This window comes from Amblyraja radiata, chromosome 5 (genome assembly GCF_010909765.2).
Source record: "Amblyraja radiata isolate CabotCenter1 chromosome 5, sAmbRad1.1.pri, whole genome shotgun sequence".
Lineage (NCBI taxonomy): Eukaryota > Metazoa > Chordata > Chondrichthyes > Rajiformes > Rajidae > Amblyraja > Amblyraja radiata.
Window position 1 is genome coordinate 80,094,358 of NC_045960.1, and position 24,504 is coordinate 80,118,861.

Genomic DNA, 24,504 nt, shown 5'->3' on the forward strand with positions numbered 1-24,504 from the left:
CGTTTGCCTGCTTCTGCTGCTGTTGTAGGTGAGACGTTGCATCACGCCAGGATCTTGGGTCTGTCCCACTTTGGCCGTCAGTTACATGACAGGCCGTTGGCGCGCAAAGTTTTCGTTCGCTACAAAATTTTGGAGCCCCGCGCGATGTCGCGCAGAACTACATACCCCTCCACGCTTCTCAGTGGGACCGGCCACGCGCGCCCATAGGATGCCCGTGCGCCTCAACGCGACGACAAGGTCGCGTAATTTGCGTGCCAAGGTCCTTTACTGTCGGAGTCAAACTGATGTCCTTATGCTAGACAAACACGAAGTGCAATACAAGTTTCAGCTGTACTATTGTTTGTCATTCTGCAGTATTTTAAAATAGGTTTTGCAATAATTTCAAAAGACCATCTTACTGCTTCAAATGTTGGATGTCCTCTCCTCCAAACACTACTGGACACCCACTCACCCACCACCTCAACGGCTTACATTAATCTTGAAAGGGGAAAGAGCGAGGGGATTGGAGGGAGAGCAAGGGCACAGCGGTACATCAGGGAATGTGGCTACCACAGAGATCCAGCCACTCAGGTGACCTCGGCTGCAGGTGAAGTTTGCATGTTTTCCCCATGACCCGAGTGCTCCTACTCCTTTTCATGTGCCAAAAGATATACTACCTTGTTGTGCAGGGGAATCGGGGGGGGGGGGAGTCGATGGACATATATCCTATTCTCTTTTATAGGGAACCAAGTGGGGTAAATTACCTCCTACATCACAAGCGAAACATAAGCAAGGCAAGAATGGAAACATAGGTCCCACATAGGAGATTAGCGGGCAAAATTAGGGCACATGGTATTGGGGGCAGAGTGCCGACGTGGATAGAAAATTGGTTGGCAGGCAGGAAACAAAGAGTAGGGATTAACGGGTCGCTTTCAGAATGGCAGGCAGTGACTAGTGGGGTACCGCAAGACTCAGTGCTGGGATTGCAGCTATTTATCAATGATTTGGATGAAGGGATTCAAAGTAACATTAGCAAATTTGCAGATGGCACAAGACTGGGTGGCAGTGTGAACTGTGAGGAGGAGGCTATGAGGATGCAGTGTGACTTGGACAGGTTGGGGGAGTGGGCAGATGCAGGGCAGATGAAGTTTAATGTGGATAAATGTGAGGTTATCCACTTTGGTATCAAAAACAGGAAGGCAGATTACTATCTAAATGGCGTCAAGTTGTGAAAAGGGGAAGTACAACGGGATCTGGGGGTCCTTGTTCATCAGTCTATGAAGGTAAGCATGCAGGTACAGCAGGCAGTGATGAAAGCGAATGACATATTGGCCTTTATAACAAGAGGAGTCGAGTATAGGAGCAAAGAGGTCCTTCTGCAGTTGTACAGAGCCCTAGTGAGACCACACCTGCAGTATTGTGTGCAGTTTTGGTCCCCTAATATGAGGAAGGATATTCTTGCCATTGAGGGAGTGCAGCGTAGATTTACAAGGTTAATTCCCGGGATGGCGGGACTGTCATATGCTTAGAGAATGGAGCGGCTGGGCTTGTATGGAGTTTAAATGGATGATAGGGGATCTTATTGAAACATATAAGATTGTTAAGGGTTTGGACACGATAGAGGCAGGAAACATGTTCCCGATGTTGGGGGAGTCCAGAACCAGGGGCTGCAGTTTAAGAATAAGGGGTAAGCCACTTAGAACGGAGACAAGGAAACACTTTTTCTCACAGAGAGTTGTGAGTCTGTGGAATTCTCTGCCTCAGAGAGAGGTGGAGGCCAGTTCTCTGGATACTTTCAAGAGCGAGCTAGATATGGCTCTTAAAGATGGCAGAGTCAGGGGATATGGGGAGAAGGGGTACTGATTGGGGATGATCAGCCATGATCACATTGAATGTGGTGCTGGCTCGAAGGGCCGAATGGCCTACTCCTGCATCTATTGTCTATTGTTAAAACTGCTGATTAACAGAATTTAACATTCCAGTCACAATATTATGGTAACATGAAACTGTTAGCTCCAGCTGTTATACTGGCCTTAAGCCAAACAAAACCAATTTTGGAAGAGGTTGTGGGAGATGGCACAGAAGGGGTTTAGAGAAGCATGAATGCTCTAGAAACTAAGACAGCAAGATGCTTTGAATTTGAATTCACTTACAGAAAGAGTGCTGCAAGAAATGTTATTTTCAAAATGGTGCTAAATGGTGTCAACTTGAAAAAGATGAATTTGCTGAACCATGAAAGAGGAGACAGGAAATGAGACTAATTGGTACCCCTTCAACACATCCAATGCACAAAAAGCTGTCATGACTTTTTGCACTCTACAATATATCACATAGCCACCATTGTTGGATGCGCAGCAATGTCCACAGAAATAAATGTATACAAATTAAAACACATATGAAAAGCCTTAAATATAACATTTGTGTTCACTTTGGATAGTTCAAGCCCTTATGGAAAGAAAACATTGATTGTAAATCAAAGTCAAAATATAACGTCAAATTCCTATTACAAGAATCTTCCAATTTACTTTCCCAGATCATAACTTCTGGGAAAATGAACTCAGTTATCATCACCTGATTTCTACATATTACAACAGTGGAACTGAAACTATAACCATAACACCAGACACATCTGCACCTTCCTCCCTCGGAACATGGGCCCGTTGCAGTTCGCATACCGTCCGAACTGATCCACGGACGATGCGGTCTCCCAGGTCTTGCACACCGCTCTCTCCCATCTGGACAGCCAGAAGGGGGGCTACGTGAGGATGCTGTTCATAGACTACAGTTCAGCCTTCAACACGATAGTCCCCACCAGACTGGCCGGGAAGCTAATGGAATTGGGGCTCAACACCTCCCTGTGTGCCTGGGTCCTGGACTTTCTCACCGCCAGGCCCCAGGTAGTCAAGATGGGAGGGAATACATTGAAGTCCCTCACCCTGAGCACAGGATCGCCCCAGGGTTGCGTCCTCAGCCCCCTATTGTACTCCCTGCACACACATGACTGTGTGGCTAGGTTCAGCTCCAACTCAATAATTAAGTTTGCTGATGACACTGTGGTGGTGGGCCTGATCTAAGACAACGACGAGAAGGCCTACCGGGAGGAGGTGGCTGGTCTAGCACTCTGGTGCCAGGATAACAGCCTCCTCTTGTACATCAAAAAAACAAAGGAGCTGATCATGGACTTTAGGAGGACACATCATCCGAGGACGTACACTCCATTGTGGATAAATGGGGATCCTGTGGATAGGGTGAACTGTTTTAAATATCTGGGAGTCCACATCTCCTAGGATATGACATGGGCATCACACGCCTCAGCACTCGTGAGTAAGGCAAGGCAGCGCCTTTACCACCTCAGGCAATTGATGAAATTCAGAGTGTCTCCGAGGATCCTCCAGTGCTTCTACGCAGCGGCGGTGGAAAGCATCTTGTCCATCTGGTTTGGGAATTGCTCTGCCAAGGACAAGAAGGCTCTGCAGAGAGTAGTGCGTTCGGCCGAACGTACTATGGGAACTTCACTTGCCCCCCTGCAGGAACTATACATCAGGAGGTGCAACTCCAGAGCCAACAATATCATGAGAGACCCCTTCCACCCCTGCAATGGACTGTTCCAGCTGCTACAGTCAGGCAAACGCCTCCGTTGCCATACGGTGAGAACGGAGAGGTTGAGAAGGAGTTTCTTCCCAGAGGCCACTCGGACTGTAAACGCCTATCTCACCAGGGGCTAACTCTACTGAACGTTTTTCCTTCCATTATTTATTATGTAAAAGAATATGTGTGTTATGATTGTGTTTATAGTTTGTTTGGTTGTTTGGTTGTTTGTCTTTTGCACAAAAGTCCGCGAGCATTGCCACTTTCATTTCACTGCACATCTCGTATGTGTATGTGACAAATAGACTTGACTTGACTTAAATTCCATTGCTGTTGCCTCAAACCTTGTCAGACAGGACCTACAATTATCATTCTTTAAGTATATTATGGTAATTCTTTATGGATAATAACAAACAACAGCTATTCATAGCTCAGTAACCCACCATTGTACGAATATCTACATTTTTGCATTGTTTTCATAACCAAGGCAAAATATCACGCAGGAAGAATTAGTTGAAACAACATTCTTGTAAAACAAGGTAGTTCAGCTATCGTGCTATATCCTAATTGTTACAACACAATTTTGATCAGGAATTAGAGAAGCCCTTGAAAGTTACTTTGTAAATTGGCAAGCAGAGAAAAATAAACTTAGGGAAGAAGACATTTCCATGTAGCCCCCAAGTAGTAATCAGAGATCGTTGTCTCAGCAGAACAAAGCTGCTAAATTTACCATGGATAGCCACTGAAATTGACTAGTGATCGCATCTGTTGACCCTGGAATATTCTATAAAACAATGTGTCAAACAGCATTTAATAGTTTTAGCCAGGGTAACAAAAATAAACTTGCACAGATAGTTCTGCTATAATGCCACAGCTAAGCTTATAAGAAACTTCATGTTTCAAGAGCGTGTTAGAGTTAGATTTAGCTCCTAGGGCTAAAACAATCAAGGGCTATGGGAAAAAACAGGAACGGGGTACTAATTTTGGATGATCAGCCATGATCATATTGAATGGCGGTGCTGGCTCGAAGGGTCGAATGGCCGACTCCTGTACCAATTTTTCTATGTTTATAGAAAATAGTGTTAAAAAAACAATTGTGTCAAAGGGAAAAGGGGGTTACGGGCTAGAAAATTTCAGACATGCAATAACAAAATAATTTTTTTCCCTGCAGCATTTTAAAAAGTAAAATTACAAAAATGTTATTTTTGTTACTGCAAGCTAAAAATACTAAAAGGGCTATACATTACATTGTTTAATAGAGTATCATTGCACAAATGTCAATGAGTGCATCTGCTTGTCAATTTCAATGGCTGTGAAACTGATACTGAGTTCTTAAGATATATAAAAACATTCTGGACTTTATTTGCAGCTTGTCAATTTCCAAAGTAACTTTCAAGTAGTTCTCTAGTCTAGCTCGTGATCAAAATTGCATTATAAGCAACACTGCCCATGAAATAGTGTTCCCTAATATCACGTTATATTCTATTCATTGAATGCAAACATTCAGAAGTACCTGTAGTTATGGAAAAGACCATGAATTTTGAAAATCCTGCATGGAAAGTTTGTTATTGAGAGCCTTGAACTCAATGGCCACCAACTCCCTTTTCCCCATTGACATAATTGATTTAGAACACAGTTTTCTATAACACGGGTTTCTAAGGAATGCTGGTACCATGCACAAAGGATGATTATGGACTAAAGACATTGTAAAGTGAGTGAGTAGTATGGGGTCAAATAATGCCTGCCGCTTAGGAAGTAATCACGCAAATAAAATGAAGCAGAAAGTGCCAAGGATGACACTGGATGTTGGTGCCAGCGCTGGAACAGATGCAGGTGCTGCATCCCCTGGTTATGCTCAGCTTCACAGACTTGGTTCCAATTATGCAAATGGAACCGAGTGCATGAAGATGAGTACAGGCAGCAGAGACTATTTCATCTGGTGATTTGTTTCTGTCCGCTTAGTAACTTCCTCTTACACAGGGCTCAGAGTACAGTGCTGTTTCAGACACACAATGTTGCCTACACAATATAGTAATTAAGGATAACTATGGCAGGTAGACCCAGACAGGGGCCTGTGTTTGAGCACAAGAAGCTCACTAATGCAAGGTATAAGTATATGTTCGCTTCATCTGTAAAAATGAGCAAGCTATGAGGGCTGATTCCATGGCTAAGAAGCTGCTAAGTAACAATGCTACAGATTTTTGGAAGGAAGGGAGAGCTCTTAGCAGTTGCAAAACATCTCTACCATGTACTGAAGATGGAATCTCCGGAACAGCTGATGTCGCGGAGTTATGGCGACAACATTATAGTACTTTATTCAACTGTGTCCAAGGTGACTTGTATAGGGTGGAAAATATTGAGAGTAATGACTCGATGGTGATTATGTCACATGAGGTGCATCATGCCATGAACAAGCTGTCCAACAACAAAGCAAGTGGCTTGGATCATATCTCTGCTGAACATCTTAAGTATGCGAGTATGAGGATAGCTCCTCTCCTAGCTATTTGTTTTACTGGCTTTATGATTCATGGCTTGTTACCAGACTCAATGTTGTCTGTCCTGTTAGTGCCAGTCAGTAAGGACAAAGCTGGTAAAGTAGGCAGCCTAAATAATTACAGGCCCATAGCTTTAGCCAGCATATTGTCAAAAGTCTTAGAAAGACTTCTGCTGGATAGAATAAATGAGTTTGTTAACTCCACAGATAACCAGTTTGGCTTTAAAGCTAAACATGGCACTGACTTACCATATAACCATATAACAATTACAGCATGGAAACAGGCCATCTCGACCCTTCTAGTCCGTGCCGAACACGTATTCTCCACTAGTCCCATATACCTGCGTTCAGGCCATAACCCTCCATTCCTTTCCCGTCCATATAACTATCCAATTTATTTTTAAATGATAAAAACGAACCTGCCTCCACCACCTTCACTGCAAGCTCATTCCACACAGCCACCACTCTGAGTAAAGAAGTTCCCCCTCATGTTACCCCTAAACTTCAGTCCCTTAATTTTCAAGTCATGTCCCCTTGTTTGAATCTTCCCTACTCTCAGTGGGAAAAGCTTATCCACGTCAACTCTGTCTATCCCTCTCATCATTTTAAAGACCTCTATCATGTCCCCTTCTGCGCTCCAAAGAATAAAGCCCTAACTTGTTCAACCTTTCTCTGTAACTTAGTTGTTGAAACCCAGGCAACATTCTAGTAAATCTCCTCTGTACTCTCTCTATTTTGTTGACATCCTTCCTATAATTAGGCGACCAAAATTGTACACCATACTCCAGAATTGGCCTCACCAATGCCTTGTACAATTTTAACATTACATCCCAACTTCTATACTCAATGCTCTGATTTATAAAGGCCAGCACACCAAAAGCTTTCTTTACCACCCTATCTACATGAGATTCCACTTTCAGGGAACTGTGCACAGTTATTCCCAGATCCCTCTGTTCACCTGCATTCTTCAATTCCCTACCATTTACCATGTACGTCCTATTTTGATTTGTCCTGCCAAGATGTAGCACCTCACACTTATCAGCATTAAACTCCATCTGCCATCTTTCAGCCCACTCTTCCAACTGGCATAAATCTCTCTGTAGACTTTGAAAATCTACTTCATTATCCACAACCCCACCTATCTTAGTATCATCTGCATACTTACTAATCCAATTTACCACACCATCATCCAGATCATTGATGTACATGACAAATCACGGGAGGAGGAGCCATCTTGGTGAACGGCTGCTAGCAGCAGCCGTCCGTCTTAAATTCGTTTTTTTTTTAGTTTTTAGTGAGTCCTGTTTTTTTGTTTGTAGGGGATATGGTCTTTTAATGTGGGGGGGTAGGTGTTACTTTATTTATAGGTCCCTACCTGGTCGGTGTGGCAGCCTTTTTTCCGGGCTGCCCGTCGACCCGTCGTCGTGGCCTACCAGCGGGCTTGGAGCGCCGTTTCTTGGCGGGAACCACCCAGCACCTCGGCCTGCGTGGCGGCACAGCATTGGAGCGCTGGAGCGCTGGAGCGCTGGAGCGGAGCGGAGCGGGCGATGCCTTGCCTGGGTCGCCGCGCTGGAGCTCTGGCGAGCTGGACCGCCGTGAGCAACATCTCCGGGCTGCGGGTTTGCGGAGCGGAGAGGCGGCGTGCGGAGAGGCGGCAAGGCGGCAGTGAGGAGAGCGGGCGCCGACTTTTTCATCTGGAGCCTAGGAGCGCCAAACCGACGCGGCCTTGTCGGCTTCGGCAGCCGCGGGCTCCAACCAAGAAGCGGCCGTTCCAAGTGGCCCAGCCGCCGAAAGGACTCTCCCGACGCCGGGGCAAGACCACCCGGTGAGAACGGCCAGGGACATCGGGCCTCCGTAGAGGCAACTGCGGTGGCCCCAATAGGCCTGACTTTGGGGTGAACATGGGGTGGGGACTGGACATTGTGCCTTCCTCCACAGTGCTATCCACTGTGGGGGGATGATTTTTTTTTGTCTAACTGTAGTCTTGTAGGTCTGTGTCCAAGATGGCTGCCGTGAAGAGAGAGTGGACGCTGGCACGATTTGGTTGCCGCTGCTCTCTCTTCACACTGTGTTTTTGATTTTCTGTTTTTGGATTGAATTCTGTTTTTAATTTGTGTCATTGTGATGTCTTTAATTACTTGTTTTACTCCGATTATATGTTTTTATTCCGATTACTATGTAAGGTGTCCTTGAGATGTATGAAAGGCGCCCATTAAATAAAAATTTATTATTATTATTATTAAACAACAGTGGACACAACACAGATCCCTGTGGCACCCCACTAGTCACTGGCCTCCAACCTGACAAACAACCATCCACCATTACTCTCTGGCATCTCCTATTCAGCCACTGTTGAATCCATCTTGCTACTCCACCATTAATACCCAACCATTGAACCTTCTAAACCAACCTTCCATGAGGAACCTTGTCAAAGGCCTTACTGAAGTCCATATATACAACATCCACTGCTTTACCCTCATCAATTTCCCGAGTAACCTCTTCAAAAAATTCAAGAAGATTAGTCAAACATGACCTTCCAGGCACAAATCCATGTTGACAGTTCCTAATCAGACCCTGTTTATCCAGATGCTTATATATATTATCTCTAAGTATCCTTTCCATTAATTTGCCCACCACTGACGTCAAACTAACAGGTCTATAATTGCTAGGTTTACTCTTAGACCCCTTTTTAAACAATGGAACAACATGCGCAGTACGCCAATCCTCCGGCACTATTCCCGTTTCTAATGACATTTGAAATATTTCTGTCATAGCCCCTGCTATTTCTACACTAACTTCCCTCAATGTCCTAGGGAATATCCTGTCCGGACCTGGAGACTTATCCACTTTTATATTTCTCAAAAGTGTCAGTACTTCCTCTTCTTTGAATCTCATAGTTTCCATAGCTACTCTACTTATTTCCCTTACCTCACATAATTCAATATCCTTCTCCTTGGTGAATACCGAAGAAAATAAATTGTTCAATATCTTTTGACTCTGCAGATAGCTGTCCACTCTGACTCTCTAATGGACCAATTTTATCCCTCGTTATCCTTTTGCTATTAATATAGCTGTAGAAACCCTTTGGATTTACTTTCACCTTACTTGCCAAAGCAACCTCATATCTTCTTTTAGCTTTTCTAATTTCTTTCTTAAGATAAATGACTCTAAAAATTTGCTTATTGTGGCCTTGACAAACATAAGGGTTAGCACTACACACTACGAATCCGTTGTTGGGACACTGGTATCGTTGTCTTGTTGTAGGACATTGATCATCTTTTAATCTGGATTTTTAACTTAAGTATTGTGGGTTTTTGTTAAATATAAATTATGATGTTTTTATGTGATATACCATGATTTTATATATATTTATGATATTTGATATGCAATGCATTTTTTAATGTAATGTTGCCCCTTGTCTGGACCTTGAGTCCGTAATAAAGTTTATTATTATCATAGCCTTAATGTTGACCTGGAAGGCAACAACAATAAAATGGCCTGTACATTGCAATAGTCAGTGGTGAAGCTATCAATGTGTATGAAGAAACTGCAGATGCTGGTTTAGACTGATAAGAAAGCAACCGCAAGATTTCCACACATGCATAAAAATTGGAAAGGCAGTTGCTGTTCCACAGGTCTGCACTCCATTGTAACCATGGGAATTAATTGAATTGATGAAAATAGTAATTGCATTGTTATCCTTTTATAAAGTTATATTTTAGCTTCTACCCTAACCATGTACATTTGTTTAAATTATTTATCTCTCTCTGAGTTTAAAACATTAATTAAAATGTTCTTCCATCCTTCCTAATTTGTTCATCACATTATCAACTGGTGAACTCCAAGTATCCCTCAAACTAATTCCTGACAGCAGAAAAACTAATTATATGCCTCAATGGCAGCTACATTTTTAAGGGGAGCTTTCTTCAAGGTTCAATCCCAATTGCAAAATCTAGAGCAATGCAACTCAAACGCAGATCTGGACTGAATCACAGCAATGAAGGAAAACCAATCACTTCAGGTTCAAATGCAGGCCATGATGGCTGAACTATGATGGTTCAGTCAGTGAAGACATCTGTTTGAATTCCTTTTAAATGATCTTTGTTATCGGCGCATCCTATTTGGTTATCATGGAATTGGAGCACACTATTATGATGCTGTTGCATGGTTGATTAAAGCACCAAATTCAATTATTTTCACCGTTCTGAATATTAAAACAATATATTTCAAATTGACAAATAGACAGCCCTATATCATCTGATTTCCAACTTTGCTCCACATACATTTTTCATGTACCTATATGTTTAAAGTCGGAACAAAGGAAGAATTCCACCCATCAGTCCAGATTGGATTAAAATTCAAGCTCCACAGAGTCTTTCAGTCCCTCATCTTGACATTTGTAACCACCTTCAGGAAAGAACCAGTAAAAGCAAATTGCGAAGATAACAGGAAAAGGTATACTGAAAAACTGATCAAACCCCTTACTTCAAGAAATGTTTCTCTGAGGACCAATGTGGTGAATGTTGGAGATCACCAAGGTTAAAGTGACTGGGAGGAGGAGGATAGACAGATGAGTAATAGGAAATATTTAGGTTACGCCCAGGTCTCATTACCAAATTTGTGCACACATCAAGCTAAGTAAATCTGCAAAGGTATACAATTCCAAACCTTATACATAGGCTGGATTTTCCCCTGAATAGCAAAACTCCCAATCACATGGAACGAAGACTCCACCTTTATAATTTGCAACTATGATATCAAAGTGATTTACACGTGATACTGAACAGCTGAAACACTGAACCAATTGTTTTTTTGTGATTTACAGCACTGAGAACAATAATCTTTCAAAGCATTATAACTGTAATAAAAAATAACATTGTGACACTACAAACAGATACCAGAGTATTAGGTGATGCTGTGCAGTCAGATTCAATCTAAATTATTCCTTCTTTCTAACCATTGAAGGAATGAGAATCTTATAATATCAAAAATATGATTGCTTCATAATATATACTGAAAACTCTCACTTATCATTGAGAATCTTATACCAAATATAAGATCGATTCATAATATATCCTGAAAATAGTTATCGTCTTTATGCCAATGCTGTTCTATCAATGGAATGAATGTGTGCTTCACTTTGAACAAAAGGTTGGTGGAATTATGTCATCCACACTGTCAGTTTTGGGTGCGCCTGCACCCACGGTCACAGTCCCAAAGGCCAGATCGGCCTTCTTGAGAGTGAACCCACCGAAAGCAACAGGCCCAGGTGTCTCCAACCACATCTGTAGGACCTTCGCAGACCAGCTGGCAGAAGTATGCAAGGAAATCTTCAATCACTGCGAGGTCTATTCTGAGATTCCTGTTTTAGAACATCACTATCAGCCTGGTGCCAATGAAAAGCGAGATACCATGCCTTACTGACCACCATCCAATGGCACTACCATCATGAAATGCTTCATGAGATGGTGCACCATAACTCCAGCCTCCCATACAGTTTTGATCCACTGCAGTTTGCCTACTGTCATAGCAGATCCATGGCAGACACCATCTCCCTGGCCCCATACTCACCTCTGGAAAATCCAGAGTAACAAGACATAGAATGCTATTTATTGACTACAGCTCCACCTTCAACACAATAATCCAAACCAAACTCTCCTGGGATTCAGCAGACCCCTCAGCAAATGGACCCTGAACATCCCGATCCATAGTCTGCATTTAGTGAGGATAAAACATAACATCCCCCATGATAATACTCAATAACTGGTGCCCTGCAGAGATGTGTGCTTCAGCCCCTTACTATACTCCTTAAGCACTCACGACTGCGCGGCCAAATTTTGCCCCAACTCCATTTACAGATTTGCAGACAACAGTCATGAACAGTGAAGAGATGGAGCACAGGATGGAGATCGAGAAACATGGTGTAAATACAATACAATACAATACAATTCAATTTATTGTCATTTGGACCCCTTGAGGTCCAAACGAAATGTCGTTTCTGCAGCCATACATTACAAACAAATAGACCCAAGACACAACATAATTTACATAAACATCCATCACATTGCTGTGATGGAAGGCCAAAAAAACTTCTCTCTCCACTGCACTCCCCCCCCCCCCCCCCCCGATGTCAGAGTCAAAGTCAAAGCCCCCGGCAGGCGATGGCGAATTGTCCCGTGGCCATTAAAGCCACGCCGGGTGATGCAAGGTCGCACACCGGGTCTTGGTGTTAGAGCCCCCGGCGTGCGCTCGCAATCCCGCGGCCATTCCAAGCCGCGCGGGGCGATGGTGTAAGGCCCCGCTCCAGGAGCTCTTCAACCCCGCAACTCGGGCGGGAGAAGTCGCCGTTGCGGGAGCCCCGAAAAGCGGTCTCCCTCCAGGGACCCGCGGGCTCCCGGTGCCGTCCGCCAAACCCGCAGTTGCAGCCACCGAATCTCCGGGGGTCGGGCCGCAGCAGCGTCCACCACAGCTCCACCCGCTCTGGACTCGGCCAGCTCCGCGACGGTGAGGTGAGTAGTCGGCACCACAGCCCCCGGTCTTCCTGTTGGAGGCCGCTCCTCGTTGCAGCCCCAACGACAACGGAGACCCGACAAAGAAAAGGTCGGGTCTCCCGTTCAGGGAGAGATTTAAAAGTTACCCCCTCCCCCCCCACACCCCCCCCCCCCCCCCCCCCCACACACATACCCCAACAAAAGACAAAAACTACACAGAAACATAGACATAAAATAATAAAAACGCAGACGGACTGCAGAGGCCGCTGCTGACGAGAGTCGCGCCGCCCACCTAAAGACAGCAACCTCTCTCTCAATGTCACTAAGATGAAGGAGCTTGTTATTGACTTCATGAAACAAGGTGGTCTACACACTCCAATTAGCATGAAAGGTGTCAGGGTGAAAATGATTAAGAGCTTCAACTTCATATGCTTAGACATCATCAACAATTTGTTCTGGACCAACCAAGTTGCAACAACATATAAAATATTCCAATGTCTCTACTTCTGCGAAAGACTAAGGTGGTTTGGCACAGTTCCAACCTTTACTAATGCACCATTGAAAGCATCTTATCAGGATGCATCACAACACTGCCCAGCATGGCAACAAATTGTGGAGAACTGTGGATGTAGCCCAGTTCATCTCACAATTCAGCCTCCTCCCCCATTGACTCCATCCATACTCCATGTTGCCTCAGAAAGCAATCAACATAATTAAGGACCATTTACCCCCTGGTCATTCCCTCTCCCCTCCCATCAAGCAGACGATACAAAAGCTTGAAAGCAACTCCACTAGATTTAGGAACAGCTTCTTCTCCATTGTTATCAGACTACTGAATGGTCCGATCATAAGCAAAGTGTGTAGTTCCCATCTCCCAATTTACCTCACAGTGGCAGTTGCACTGTTTTTAAAATCTGCACTTTCATTGCAACTGTAATGCTAGAACAATATTCTGCACTGCTGTTTTTCTCTTTGTATTTGTGTGATGCTTGATTGTACTCGTATATAGTATGATATCACTGAATAGCCAGGATTTACCATCCAGGAATATTTGGAAGTTACATTATGAGGCACTGGCAATTGCAGGAACAATCCTATAGTTAGATAACATTGGCATCTCAACTTCAAAGCCATATCTTTACATATATATATATATGTAGTTGCAGCATCAGCTCCCATCCCAGATGTTATTAAAAGCAAATAAAATCACAAGGAAAATGAGAAGCATTTATATAAAAGTCAATTGGCTTTTTTTATATAGATGTGACACATTTTATCCATACCCTCATAAGTATACAACCACAATACAGAAACCTCATCTTCTGCCTAACCTCCTCTCTCCCCTCCCTCGTACTCAGACTCCATTCCAAGTTTATTAACTGTAGGAGTTTTTGAAACGCACATTCACACAAAAAGACTTATTCAAGTGCATCAGTCCACATGATTCACATAACTTATCAACACTGAATGATTTTGATCACTGCCTCCAATCTGGAATCTCCAGCTGATAAGGAATATGCTTTCAGGACAGTCAATTAGACACAGTTGTTTCTGAGCTTTAAGCATAAAATTGTTTTTGTGTCAGGTTTTGAACTGTTTGCACCCAATTTCCTGTTGATGTTCTTCCCATCAGGAAAATATACTGGGCACTTCCTGATGCAGATTATATTTCTCATTTTAACTATTTATTAAGAGCAGTAATTATAGTAAAAGGTCTCAACTCGCTTAAATAACTCAAAACAAAATGAAATTAACGATACTCTTCAGGGACATCGATTTTAATGTGTGGAACATCGTGTATTGCATGCTCCAGCTCAGTGCCATAAGGGATCTGTGAAGAACCACCTGCAGCCACAGGATGCCTCCATCAATGAGCCTGGTGCTGCTTGGCCAGGAAAGCTCAAGGCCACCCACTGTACCATGGGCATTTTCTATTTCACACTGGTTCTCCCCAGGAAACACGCAACCTTCACCCAACTTTTCACTGTGTTTTCTGCAATCCAGCCCTTCCCCTTCCCTGTGCTCTCATATCTTTGTGGCTGTCACTTCGCTCCAGAACTGCATTCCATGGGTTAATATAAGAGTTGCTGTGTAGAATTTGAAAAACAGACATTAACCTTTTGACAGTAGCAAAGGTTCTAAAAGTAACGATGCCCCAATTAGGCCGTGGGCCGAGGTGCTTTTTTTGTTTCATTTCGTGACCCAAATCACGTATCTACCTTATATTTTAACATATTGTGTAAAAATATAAATCATACCTGAAACTCGTCAATAACAAAACCTGCACATATGCAGAGTGGTGGCCCCAGCGTAACGGGTACCAGTTACGTGTTGGCCACCCGGAGACGGGTGGCGTTGTATATAGCATTGGTTTGTGTGTGAGGTGTAGTTAGCGTTTGGTAATTAGATATAGGGTTTTGTATAGATACAGGGGAGTACAGGGACGGACAGTATGGGAACGTCGGCTGCATCGAAGGGATGTGCTGTGGAAAAGTAGACCACAACAGACAAAGACAAAACCCCGAAAGCCATTATTAGGCGGATAGCTTTGTGGGGGCAAGGAGGTGTTTTGCTTTGTTTTCCAGATGGGTAGCCCCGCTGTATGGATGATGGCAACGATGTGCCTCCGGATGTGCGTGGCGCGTCGCGGGGACACGGAGGAGTCCATTGTATTTGACTCAAGTGCGGTTACCCGCATGGTGCCCCCGCGAGACGGAATTATTATATCAGGCCCTGTTAAAAGACATGTTCCAGAAATTCCACAACCTGGATTTCGGGGACATAGACATAGAAGAGATGTACCGCGGGGGAAGGGATTTCACTATGGGGTCCGGTAGGCAAAGACGAGGGGTGGTTAACGACGGGTTTACAGCATTTAACACGGGGACGTCCATTATTAATAGCATGGACCACGTAGAACTGGCCCTGCAGATCAATCAGTTGAAGAGCCAGTTACGAAAGGTTCTGGGAGAGGAAAATGCGGTGGTAGGATCGGGGCTGCACGAAGAGGTGGCAATAACTCTACATCTAAAAGAAATCATAGCACAATTGGAGACACATGCAAAAACGATAAACGCTTTGATTAAAGAGGACCGGAATGCGTACGATCAGGCTGCACAGAATGAGGTGTGTGGGCTGTATGGTGCGTGGTTGTTGGGGGAGGGGAGGAGCAACCTGGAAGACCTGAGGCAAGGTTGGGTCCCCTCCTGGATAAGCAACCAGCACCAAGCAGCGCTACACCCTTATAACAGCACTTTGAGTCCTTGTCAGCTTCGTGTGGCCTCCGAGGCCTACCCGGTATCGGTGGATTGCGGAAAGTCCAATCACTCCATAATGGGAGTGGTCGTAAGAATCCCGGTGATGGGAACCTCGGCACAACCAGCTTCTCTGTACTGAGTGGAGAACGTGGGAGTTGTTCGTGGGGGGGTGCGTATTCGCTACGGGAAGGTCCCACCCTATGTCATAGTGAGGGTGCAAGCTGTGACAGACATTGGCCTTTTGGGTTGTCGGAGACGGGGAGCACAGGTAACCCTGTGTCCCCAGCACATGGGCGCCGAGACTAGGCCTCAGTGTGGGTTCAGGACTGTTGGGACACAGCCTATAAACTGTACCATGGAGGCGATGGCGGCAGACCATGTCCCTCCACAGGTGGCGTATATAGGCAGTGGGACATACTGTGTCACCACAAGTGCCCAGCGGTATCAGCACGGATCACAGCTGTGGTGCCCGATACCGCACAGCAGCTTCTGTTTTAAACCCAGGGCAGAAGTCCATGTGGCACAGCAGCGAATATTGCCCATCCCGGAACCTTCTTCGGTTCACCTCTCGGTACGAGAAAATGTAACTGACTTATCTAACTATGTGGCCCATTTCGGGTATGATAGTCCCCCAGTGAAGGAAAAATTAAAAGAGTTGCTGGTGGCGGTCGAGTTGTCACACAAACACTTCTTCTCCCTGGAACAAAAGACACTGGATATCGCCAGGGAGATCGAAGAGATCAAGTCTCCACGTTGGTGGGACCTGGAGTCCTGGATCATAGTTCCAGCATGGGTCCGCATCGTGTCCCATGTTCTGATCATCTGCCAGATGATAATTGTGGTGTATTTGCTAAGCATTAATTGCAAATTTAAAAGGCGGAGGAGGATGGCCAAATTACAACAGCTGGTAAATCGAGCCACCCGAAGTCGCTGTAACGACACCTCGTCACTGTAAAATGTCTGTACTCTATTGCAATGGTTTTCGTACATATGTTGTGATCCCTGCATTTTCAGGGAATGGTCGTGATGGTACTGTATAGTTTGTGGGATTGATTTAAAGTAAAAGGTGTATAGTGTAAGTTAATGTGCTTCGAGGGCCTAGTTTAGCAATTAAGGGGTCTTTCGGGGTACATAATTTCACCATCTCGCCAGGAGTGTTTACAGCTCTTGAGGCTGGAGGAGTTGCTCACTAACTTTGTCAATCGATAGGGTCCGTGCAAGCCTGGACGTATCGTAGGGGCATGAAAGTTATTGGGGCAAATACTCCAAAATTATGGAAGAACTCGGATAAGGACATGGACATTTTTAAAAACAGATTTGCTGGCTGCAACGGAAAAAACCCCAATCCACAAAGGAAGAACCAGTTTCAAACCTGTCTGTGGGCCTGGGCATTACACCACTATGCGAATGGTGTGAGCAGGAAAAGCTGAGACGGAGATAACGAGATTATCTTGGAAACACAAAGGAAGGTACCGAGCCTCAGCAGACGGTGGTAAACAGGCCAGCAGCAAGCACAATCACCATCGTGGATGACCCATCCATCGGGACAATGGGAGCCCATCTAGGCGATGGGATAACGATCAGGCTGAGGGATCATGACATCAGCAAACTCCTTATCATCGGAAGCCTATTGTTCATGCCAGATCGAAACTGGGAATCATCAAAAGACCCTTTTGTCCAGAGGACCACCTGGGGGGTTTCAAGGGAGAAACTCAGGTATAAAAAGCAGGAGTCTAGCCAGAACTCGTTCTCTCTTTCTGCTCTGCTGGACGGCTCGTGACCCTGCATCAATCTAGCTATAAGTACCCCAGTGACCTGGTGAAGTTCCCGAAATAGGATAGAGGTTGAGAGAAGAAGGGGAATGGGGGGTGTACTTGCAAGTAAAATTGTGGAAAGTAAGTTTTACGACGTGCCCGATAATTTTCCTTCCATAGTCTTAGTTTAAAGCATAGGTTTAGCCACGTATTATGTAGTGTTGGTGAGATTCGATTTCTCATTGTTTAATAAAGCCTGTAAATTTTAGACTTGCTTTGAGTCCATCTTGGTTTCTGTTTTCTCTCATCAGCACACGCTGGTCAAGTCAACCTTTTATCATATCCCACCATAATTCCGAGGTCTAGAACCCAGGGGAATCCCTTTTGTTGTATTCTCTCTCTTGGGAACCGCTCGAGTGGAGTGGTGGCCGTTTGACCCTCCGACAAGGGAGAGAATAACTCGGGCAGGTGGACCCGAAGTGGAGTAAAGGGAACCGAAACCCCTACACTCCCTTACACATTTTATCTTCTATTATTAGGAGGCAGCAGTGTATCCCGGGATATCATGCAGAGTGCTATCGTCACTTCTGCAACATTACAACAATAAATCAAGCTTATAGCAAGGTCTCGAAGGAAGAAAAGTAATGATAGGTCTCAAACAACATTTCTTAGTATTTATGGTCACGTGATGTTACTTTGAACAATAAAAAGACATATTTAAGGACGTTGATTTATGTTACTTTTCATTCCTTTTGTCTCCTTTAATTTAGTTCAATCCATAGACGCTGAAAAGCCTAAAGCAGGTGAATCACCTCAAGAGGCGGTTCCTGATGGTGAAGCAGATGAGCCGGCCCCAAAGAGACTGCTTCGATCCATGACAAGTGATAGTCAACAAACAGCAACTGTCGAGCACCAAATTCCCAGTCCAAAGGGACATGGGTGGAAAATTGTTGGTGGTGAATTGGACATGACTGGGCTGACCTGCCTCCAGCCCCAAGCACATTGCTAGAATTAACATACTGTTCATGCAAGAAAACAAGCTGTGAGAAGTCAAGTACAGGGAAAGGAAGATGCTCATCTCAACAGCATGGTGTGCCTTGCACAGAATTATGGAAGTGTGTTGACTGCAGAAACTCTATTACTACAAAACATTTGGAATCTGACAAAGAATATTCAGATGATTAGATGGAACGGAAACCAAAATATTGGGAAAATAAAAGATTATATAAAGTCTTCTTTTAATGTGGAGTGTTTCACTGTTTATTGTGTTGAATTATTAAAAGCAAGAAGGCTCTTAGGGAGCGGCCTTGTGAGAAAAGTGCGCGTCTTAGGCTCGAGAGTCTTCGGCGAGGAGACTACTCAAAACGCTGGAGAGGGAGAGACGAAAGAAGATGTCAGGCAAGCTGATTCAATGTGATGCTTGCAGTATGTGGGAGGTCAAGGACACTGCTGGTGCCTCTGGCTGCTACAAATGTGAGAAGTGCATCCAGGTACAGCTCCTGAAGGACTGTGTTGGGGAACTGAAGAAGCAAGTGGATGACCTCAGGTTCGTCCGAGGAACTGAGTCGTTCCTCGACAAGTCCTACAGTAAGATTGTTACACCTAAGGAACTGGAAGAGAGAAGGTGGGTGACGGTGAGAAAGGGAGGGAAACATGGAATGCAAATGTCCCCGGGTGTTGTACCTCTTGTGAACAGGTTCACCCACTTAGAAGCTGTCGGGACAGAAGACGTTAACACACTGAGTGGCGGACTGGCTTGCGAAGCAAAAAGGGTCGTTGAGCCAAAACCAAAGAGGCCAATGTCAGGCAACACCATTGTAGTTGGAGACTCCATATGCCTGTTCTCAAAGTCTCCTTACAAGATGGAACATCTCCACCGGTTCCTTGTAAATTCTCCAGCATGATCAAATAGTGCGAAGAAGGAATATTCAGGATAGCACTCTGAGCAGAGTTTATGTTCCAAGAACCCAATGTAAATGACACATGGAGTGCACCACATCATAAACAACGTTTCCACCCATTCCACCAAAAATCTCCTCCTTCACACTCATAGGTCCCTAATGAGCTCATCTGTAACACAGAAACTGAGAAGATTCTCTTCAAAGATACAATATATCCAGACCGTACTCCAGGATAACTTCAACATCGTACTGTACAGCTGCTGCAAGATTTTTGTACTCAATCCATTTGAAAATATTCCATTTGCCTTCCTGAATATGGTAACATTGTGTACCATATACAAGGACACCCTGATCCTCCTCCAGCAGCATTCAAAAGCTCCACTTAAACAATGTAATGTGTTCTCTTCTTTCTACCAAAGTGAAATTAGTTCTCATTTTTCCACATGAAACTCCAACTGTAAAATGTTTACTCCTTTATTTTAAATCATCCATTTTCCTCTGCAATTTTTTCAGATCCACCCCATACCTTGTTTTTTTTCATAGTTATTTATGTGCAATATGCAATGAAGAAAAATAAGTCTCAATGAAGTAGAAAGAAGGGCAAATTGTTGGGTTGTGGGAAAGCAGGTGGCCTGAAGAAATATTTTAGGCATTTTTGCCCTGTTGACAACAAACATTTTTAAAATAAAATTTCAGGAGCCTTGCCCCAGTCTTTTTCTGGAAATACATGGAAAGCAGTTCAGAAACAAAACCCGATATTACCTTATTATTTGTTGTCTCTTGAACAAAAAAGGCCTCCCCATTGTCACCAAGCTTCATCTGCAGTTGTACAGGTTCTCCATTGATTTCTATATCCACCTAAAAATGTTAAAAACACATTTGAATGAAAAATTATACATTTTTAAGGAAGATCAGACTAAGAGTAAAAGTGATTACACTTCCAAAAGGTTTAAAAGTTGATTTTGTTATTTGTCCATGTTACATTACACAAATCGTTTCTGTTTACAGGCAACTATGAAGATTGAACTGTAGGTTTTACCCTGCATAACACTCCTAATCACATTCACTATTCAGGTTACCTGACTGCCTACGGCACTGCCTACGGCATTGGACCAGATTTCGGGTCAATACCCTCTTTTATACATTAATATAAAATTGGCTTTTTACATTACTAATGAAAATACACAATTTTGCTTGTTTCTCAAAAAATCAACAGATATGCCAAATCCATTATGTTTAAGTATTTCTGGACAAGATCATGGCTACCAAATACTAATTCTATCGTTCTTAAAGATTCTATCTTTATTAAAGAATTCAATTCTTTAATATTCTGTTGTGGGCAAGCTATCCAACAAAAGGCCCAAGCAGGGCTCATGACATGTTCTTAACATTTAGCATATTCAATTGTTCCAATGTTACACTGTGTCTCTAACTAGTCATTCTTACTTGTAAAAGAATATTCCCCCAATAAACTAAAAGGTTGTTGCTGACTTACCACTTTTTCTCTGGATCGAAGCACTCCTAGTTTCCCAAAGCGAACATGGAATGGGGAGCACTGGAGACTGCCATCTGGCTGTTGGACAACGATGATATCGATGCAGCCAGATAAAGTAGCAGGATTTAATCCCTTGTAAAGTTCTTTCACCGTGACAAATACCTGCCCGGCCAATTGTCCAACATAATTCATGGTTTGTGCCTTTGAAACAAAAGTAGTTTTTCTTTACAAAACTGGTTCATTCTTTTTTAATAAAAGTACAAGGCAGGAAAGATGTCTTAATAATGTCTAATGGATAGAGATAAGAGATTCTAAAGTTCATTAGAGGGAAGAGTACAGGAAAATGAATTGCAAATCTCAAAACTCTTTTTCGAAATGAAAATTTCAAATAGGCTAGAATAGTGGAGGTATAAATTCCAAAGCTGAAATTTCACCATAGCTAAACTCCAGTGAGGTTTCTTTAAATTTTCAATGTCTGCCCAACTAAAAGTAGTTGTGTTCCTCGGAAAACATTGTATTTTAGAAAGTTGTGCTATAAAAATGGTGTCAATGGGAAAAGGGGGATTAGGGGCTGGAGAATTTCAGACTCAAAATAACAAAGTTACTTTTTCCCCTCAGGATTTTCAAAAATATAGGTCTTTTTAATACCTAAACGTTTATTTTTTGGTATTGCAATCCAAAAATATTAAAGCTGATTATCACATTGGTTAATACAATAGCATTACACTTGTGACAACAGATATGATCACTTGTCAATTTCATTGGCCGACCACAATGCAAGGGCAGTTGTGTTTTTTATAAACAATGGTGTCTGATTACAGCATGGAGGATAAATGGAAACAGTTTTTTCCCCCTACTCTGTTTAAATCCAAGGCAGATTTTTCTCTGCTTGCCAATTACCAAAGTCAAATTTAAATGGTACACTAGTTCTTTCTCACAAATGAGTTATTACCAATTAAACCCACATTATATTCTCTGATTATATTCAATTAGCATTCTGGAAACATACATCATAACAGCATTACCTGTATTCAAGATATCATTAAAGATTAACGAGCAATTGTGGTGAGCATCAATACAATCAACAGATTTTTCTGAGCAGATGAAAATATGATTATGCATTGAGGATATATACAGGAATTGTAAGTTATTCCCAGTTATTTGCTTATCTCCAGATGGTGGCTTTTATTAATTGTGATATTAAATCTTGACAAGGTGATTTTACTCTCTTTAGTGTTTCAGAAAGAATTGCAGATGCTGGAAAGCTACATAGCATTAACTCCATAGATGCTGCCTCACCCGCTGAGTGGGGTGGAAGATTGCAACCTTCATGTGGTCTGCCCTGTTTCGACGAATGCAATCAACCCGGCGTGCACAATCAAATAAGGTCAAATTGAACAAGTTGTCCTACAACTTTAAGCTGTGCACGCCATACGCACGAAGAAGACGACCCGCTGAGTTTCTCCAGCATTTTTGTCTAACTTACTCTCTTTAGTATTTGTTTTCATTTATGAGCAACCCCAATTTCTACTCAATTTGAGAAACTCAAAATGAATAAAAAATTTAAATGGAAGGCGTTGTTTTGTAGGCAACATTTTTTTTTTTAGCTTTGACCATTAGGCATTCACCAGGTGGGCTTTTTTTTTTGTTATCTTATATATATTTTTTTAATTCTTGAGATATCAGATGACAGCCTTGGAGTAGGAACAAGTTGAAGTCAAGGCAGACAAAGTAAAACTACAAATAACAATTATCTACTTAATGATTTAGGATTATTATTGTCACATGTACCGAGGTACATAATTGAAGCAAATTAATGGATTCTCACAAAGTAACAACAAAAAGGATGAAATTATGTGGGAAAAAAAGGAAAAGAAAGCCACAAATACAACCCTGAAGCCTCCTGCTCCATTAGGAGCACCACCCAAATCAAAGTTTTTATTTTCCTGGACTAAAACGCAGCCTTCATGTGGCCTGCCCTGTTTCGACGAATGCAATCAACCCGGCGTGCACAATCAAATAAGGTCAAATAGAACAAGTTGTCCTACAACTTTAGGCTATGCACGCCATACGCAAGAAGAAGACGACCCGCTGAGTTCAGAGACCCACACCACCCTCTCATATCATTCCTGCCATCGGGAAGAAGGTATAGGAGCCTGAAAACTGTAATATCCAGGTTTAGGAGCAGCTTCTTAGCTTCACCCCTACAATAAGATATTAAACACTACAACCTCCAAATAATAGTAGACACAAAAAGCTGGAGTAACTCAGCGGGACAGGCAACATCTCTGGAGAGAAGGAATGGGTGACGTTTCAGGACCTGAAACGTCAACCATTCCTTCTCTCCAGAGATGCTGCCTGTCCCGCTGAGTTACTCCAGCATTTTGCATCTATCTTCGGTTTAAACCAGCATCCGCAGTTCCTTCCTACACAACCTCCAAATGAGCTAGTACTATGTTTACATATCTGTTCCGCTGCTGCAAGTAAGAATGTCATTGTTCCGTTTCAGGACATATGAACATTCTTTTCAGCGTTTCAGGACAATAAAAAACTCTTGGCTCGACTCTTTCCTTTTCCTGTTGCATCATCATCTTGTCTTCAATTTTTAGTTCCTCCTCCCAAACTGACATCTAATTTGCAATTAAATATCTCAAGAATCAAAAAGATATACCCATCGTCATAACTCCAGGCAAAAGAAAATCATTTACAACTAAAGAAACAACATTTCAGTTTTATTTGCTCTCCTGTTGTACATTCCCATTTTATGGCTCAAACTTTGATTTGGACATTAGCACCACCAATATCTCACTTCACTTTAAAATGTTCCCTCCATAAGTAAAAACTTCACCGCACTTTGCGTGTTTTGCAATGAATTATTACAGAATGTGACTTGCATTTAATATGGAGATATTTGGTCAAGTCTCTACATGATAGTCCATCAATCATCTGTATGACAGATTGCAGCTGCCTGAAGGCAAAATAATGCTTCTGAAAACTTATGATAGCTTATGTCAAAAACAAAAATGAGTAACAAATCTAAAATCCTATATACATGTAGAAACCTATGTCAGGTCAAGATGTTAGTTTGATGCTTCGACTCATTAGTACTGTTAATTTAATGTTTTTAACACTGCAAGCACAGTACACGGGTACATTTTGGTATAATTCACAATTACGTTTCATTAACGTTTTTCTTCGTAACCCTTTCTTCCTATACAATACCGTGCACACCAAAAGTTTCCACTATAATGTCCAACGTTATTGTCAGTAATCAATTACCATTTAATCACTCTCCACAAGGTCCATATTACATAAAGGCTCCGATCCTCTCCCCCCCCCCCCCCCTTCCCCACATCGCCCACAACTGTCATGCTCCTTCCATGTCCTCCCACTCCCATCACTTTCCCATGCCCCCACACTCCACTCACTCTCACCATCATGCCACCCTCATCAAGCCCCCATCTCTCTCCTCCCATCCCCGTCAAGTCTCTTTCCCCATCTCCCTCCTATCTCGCTTCCAAACCTCCCAGCCAAACTTCCCCCGT

The 24,504-nt window shown here is 43.1% G+C and overlaps 1 protein-coding gene across 7 annotated transcripts in view; it reads right to left on the reverse strand.

The window, feature by feature from the left end:
• Positions 1 to 24,504, reverse strand: part of lpin1 (lipin 1) — a 121,217-nt gene that overhangs the window by 61,115 nt on the left and 35,598 nt on the right. For all 7 annotated transcript variants that reach the window (XR_004412061.1, XM_033021577.1, XM_033021580.1 and 4 more), the window contains exons 2-3: positions 20,960 to 21,160; positions 20,227 to 20,322 (exon numbers count right to left, since the gene is read on the reverse strand). Coding sequence is in view for 6 of the 7 variants with exons in the window: in XM_033021577.1 (XP_032877468.1) it covers positions 20,227 to 20,322; positions 20,960 to 21,160 (297 nt within the window). In the remaining variant the exon portion in view is untranslated. The remainder of the gene's footprint in view (positions 1 to 20,226; positions 20,323 to 20,959; positions 21,161 to 24,504) is intronic.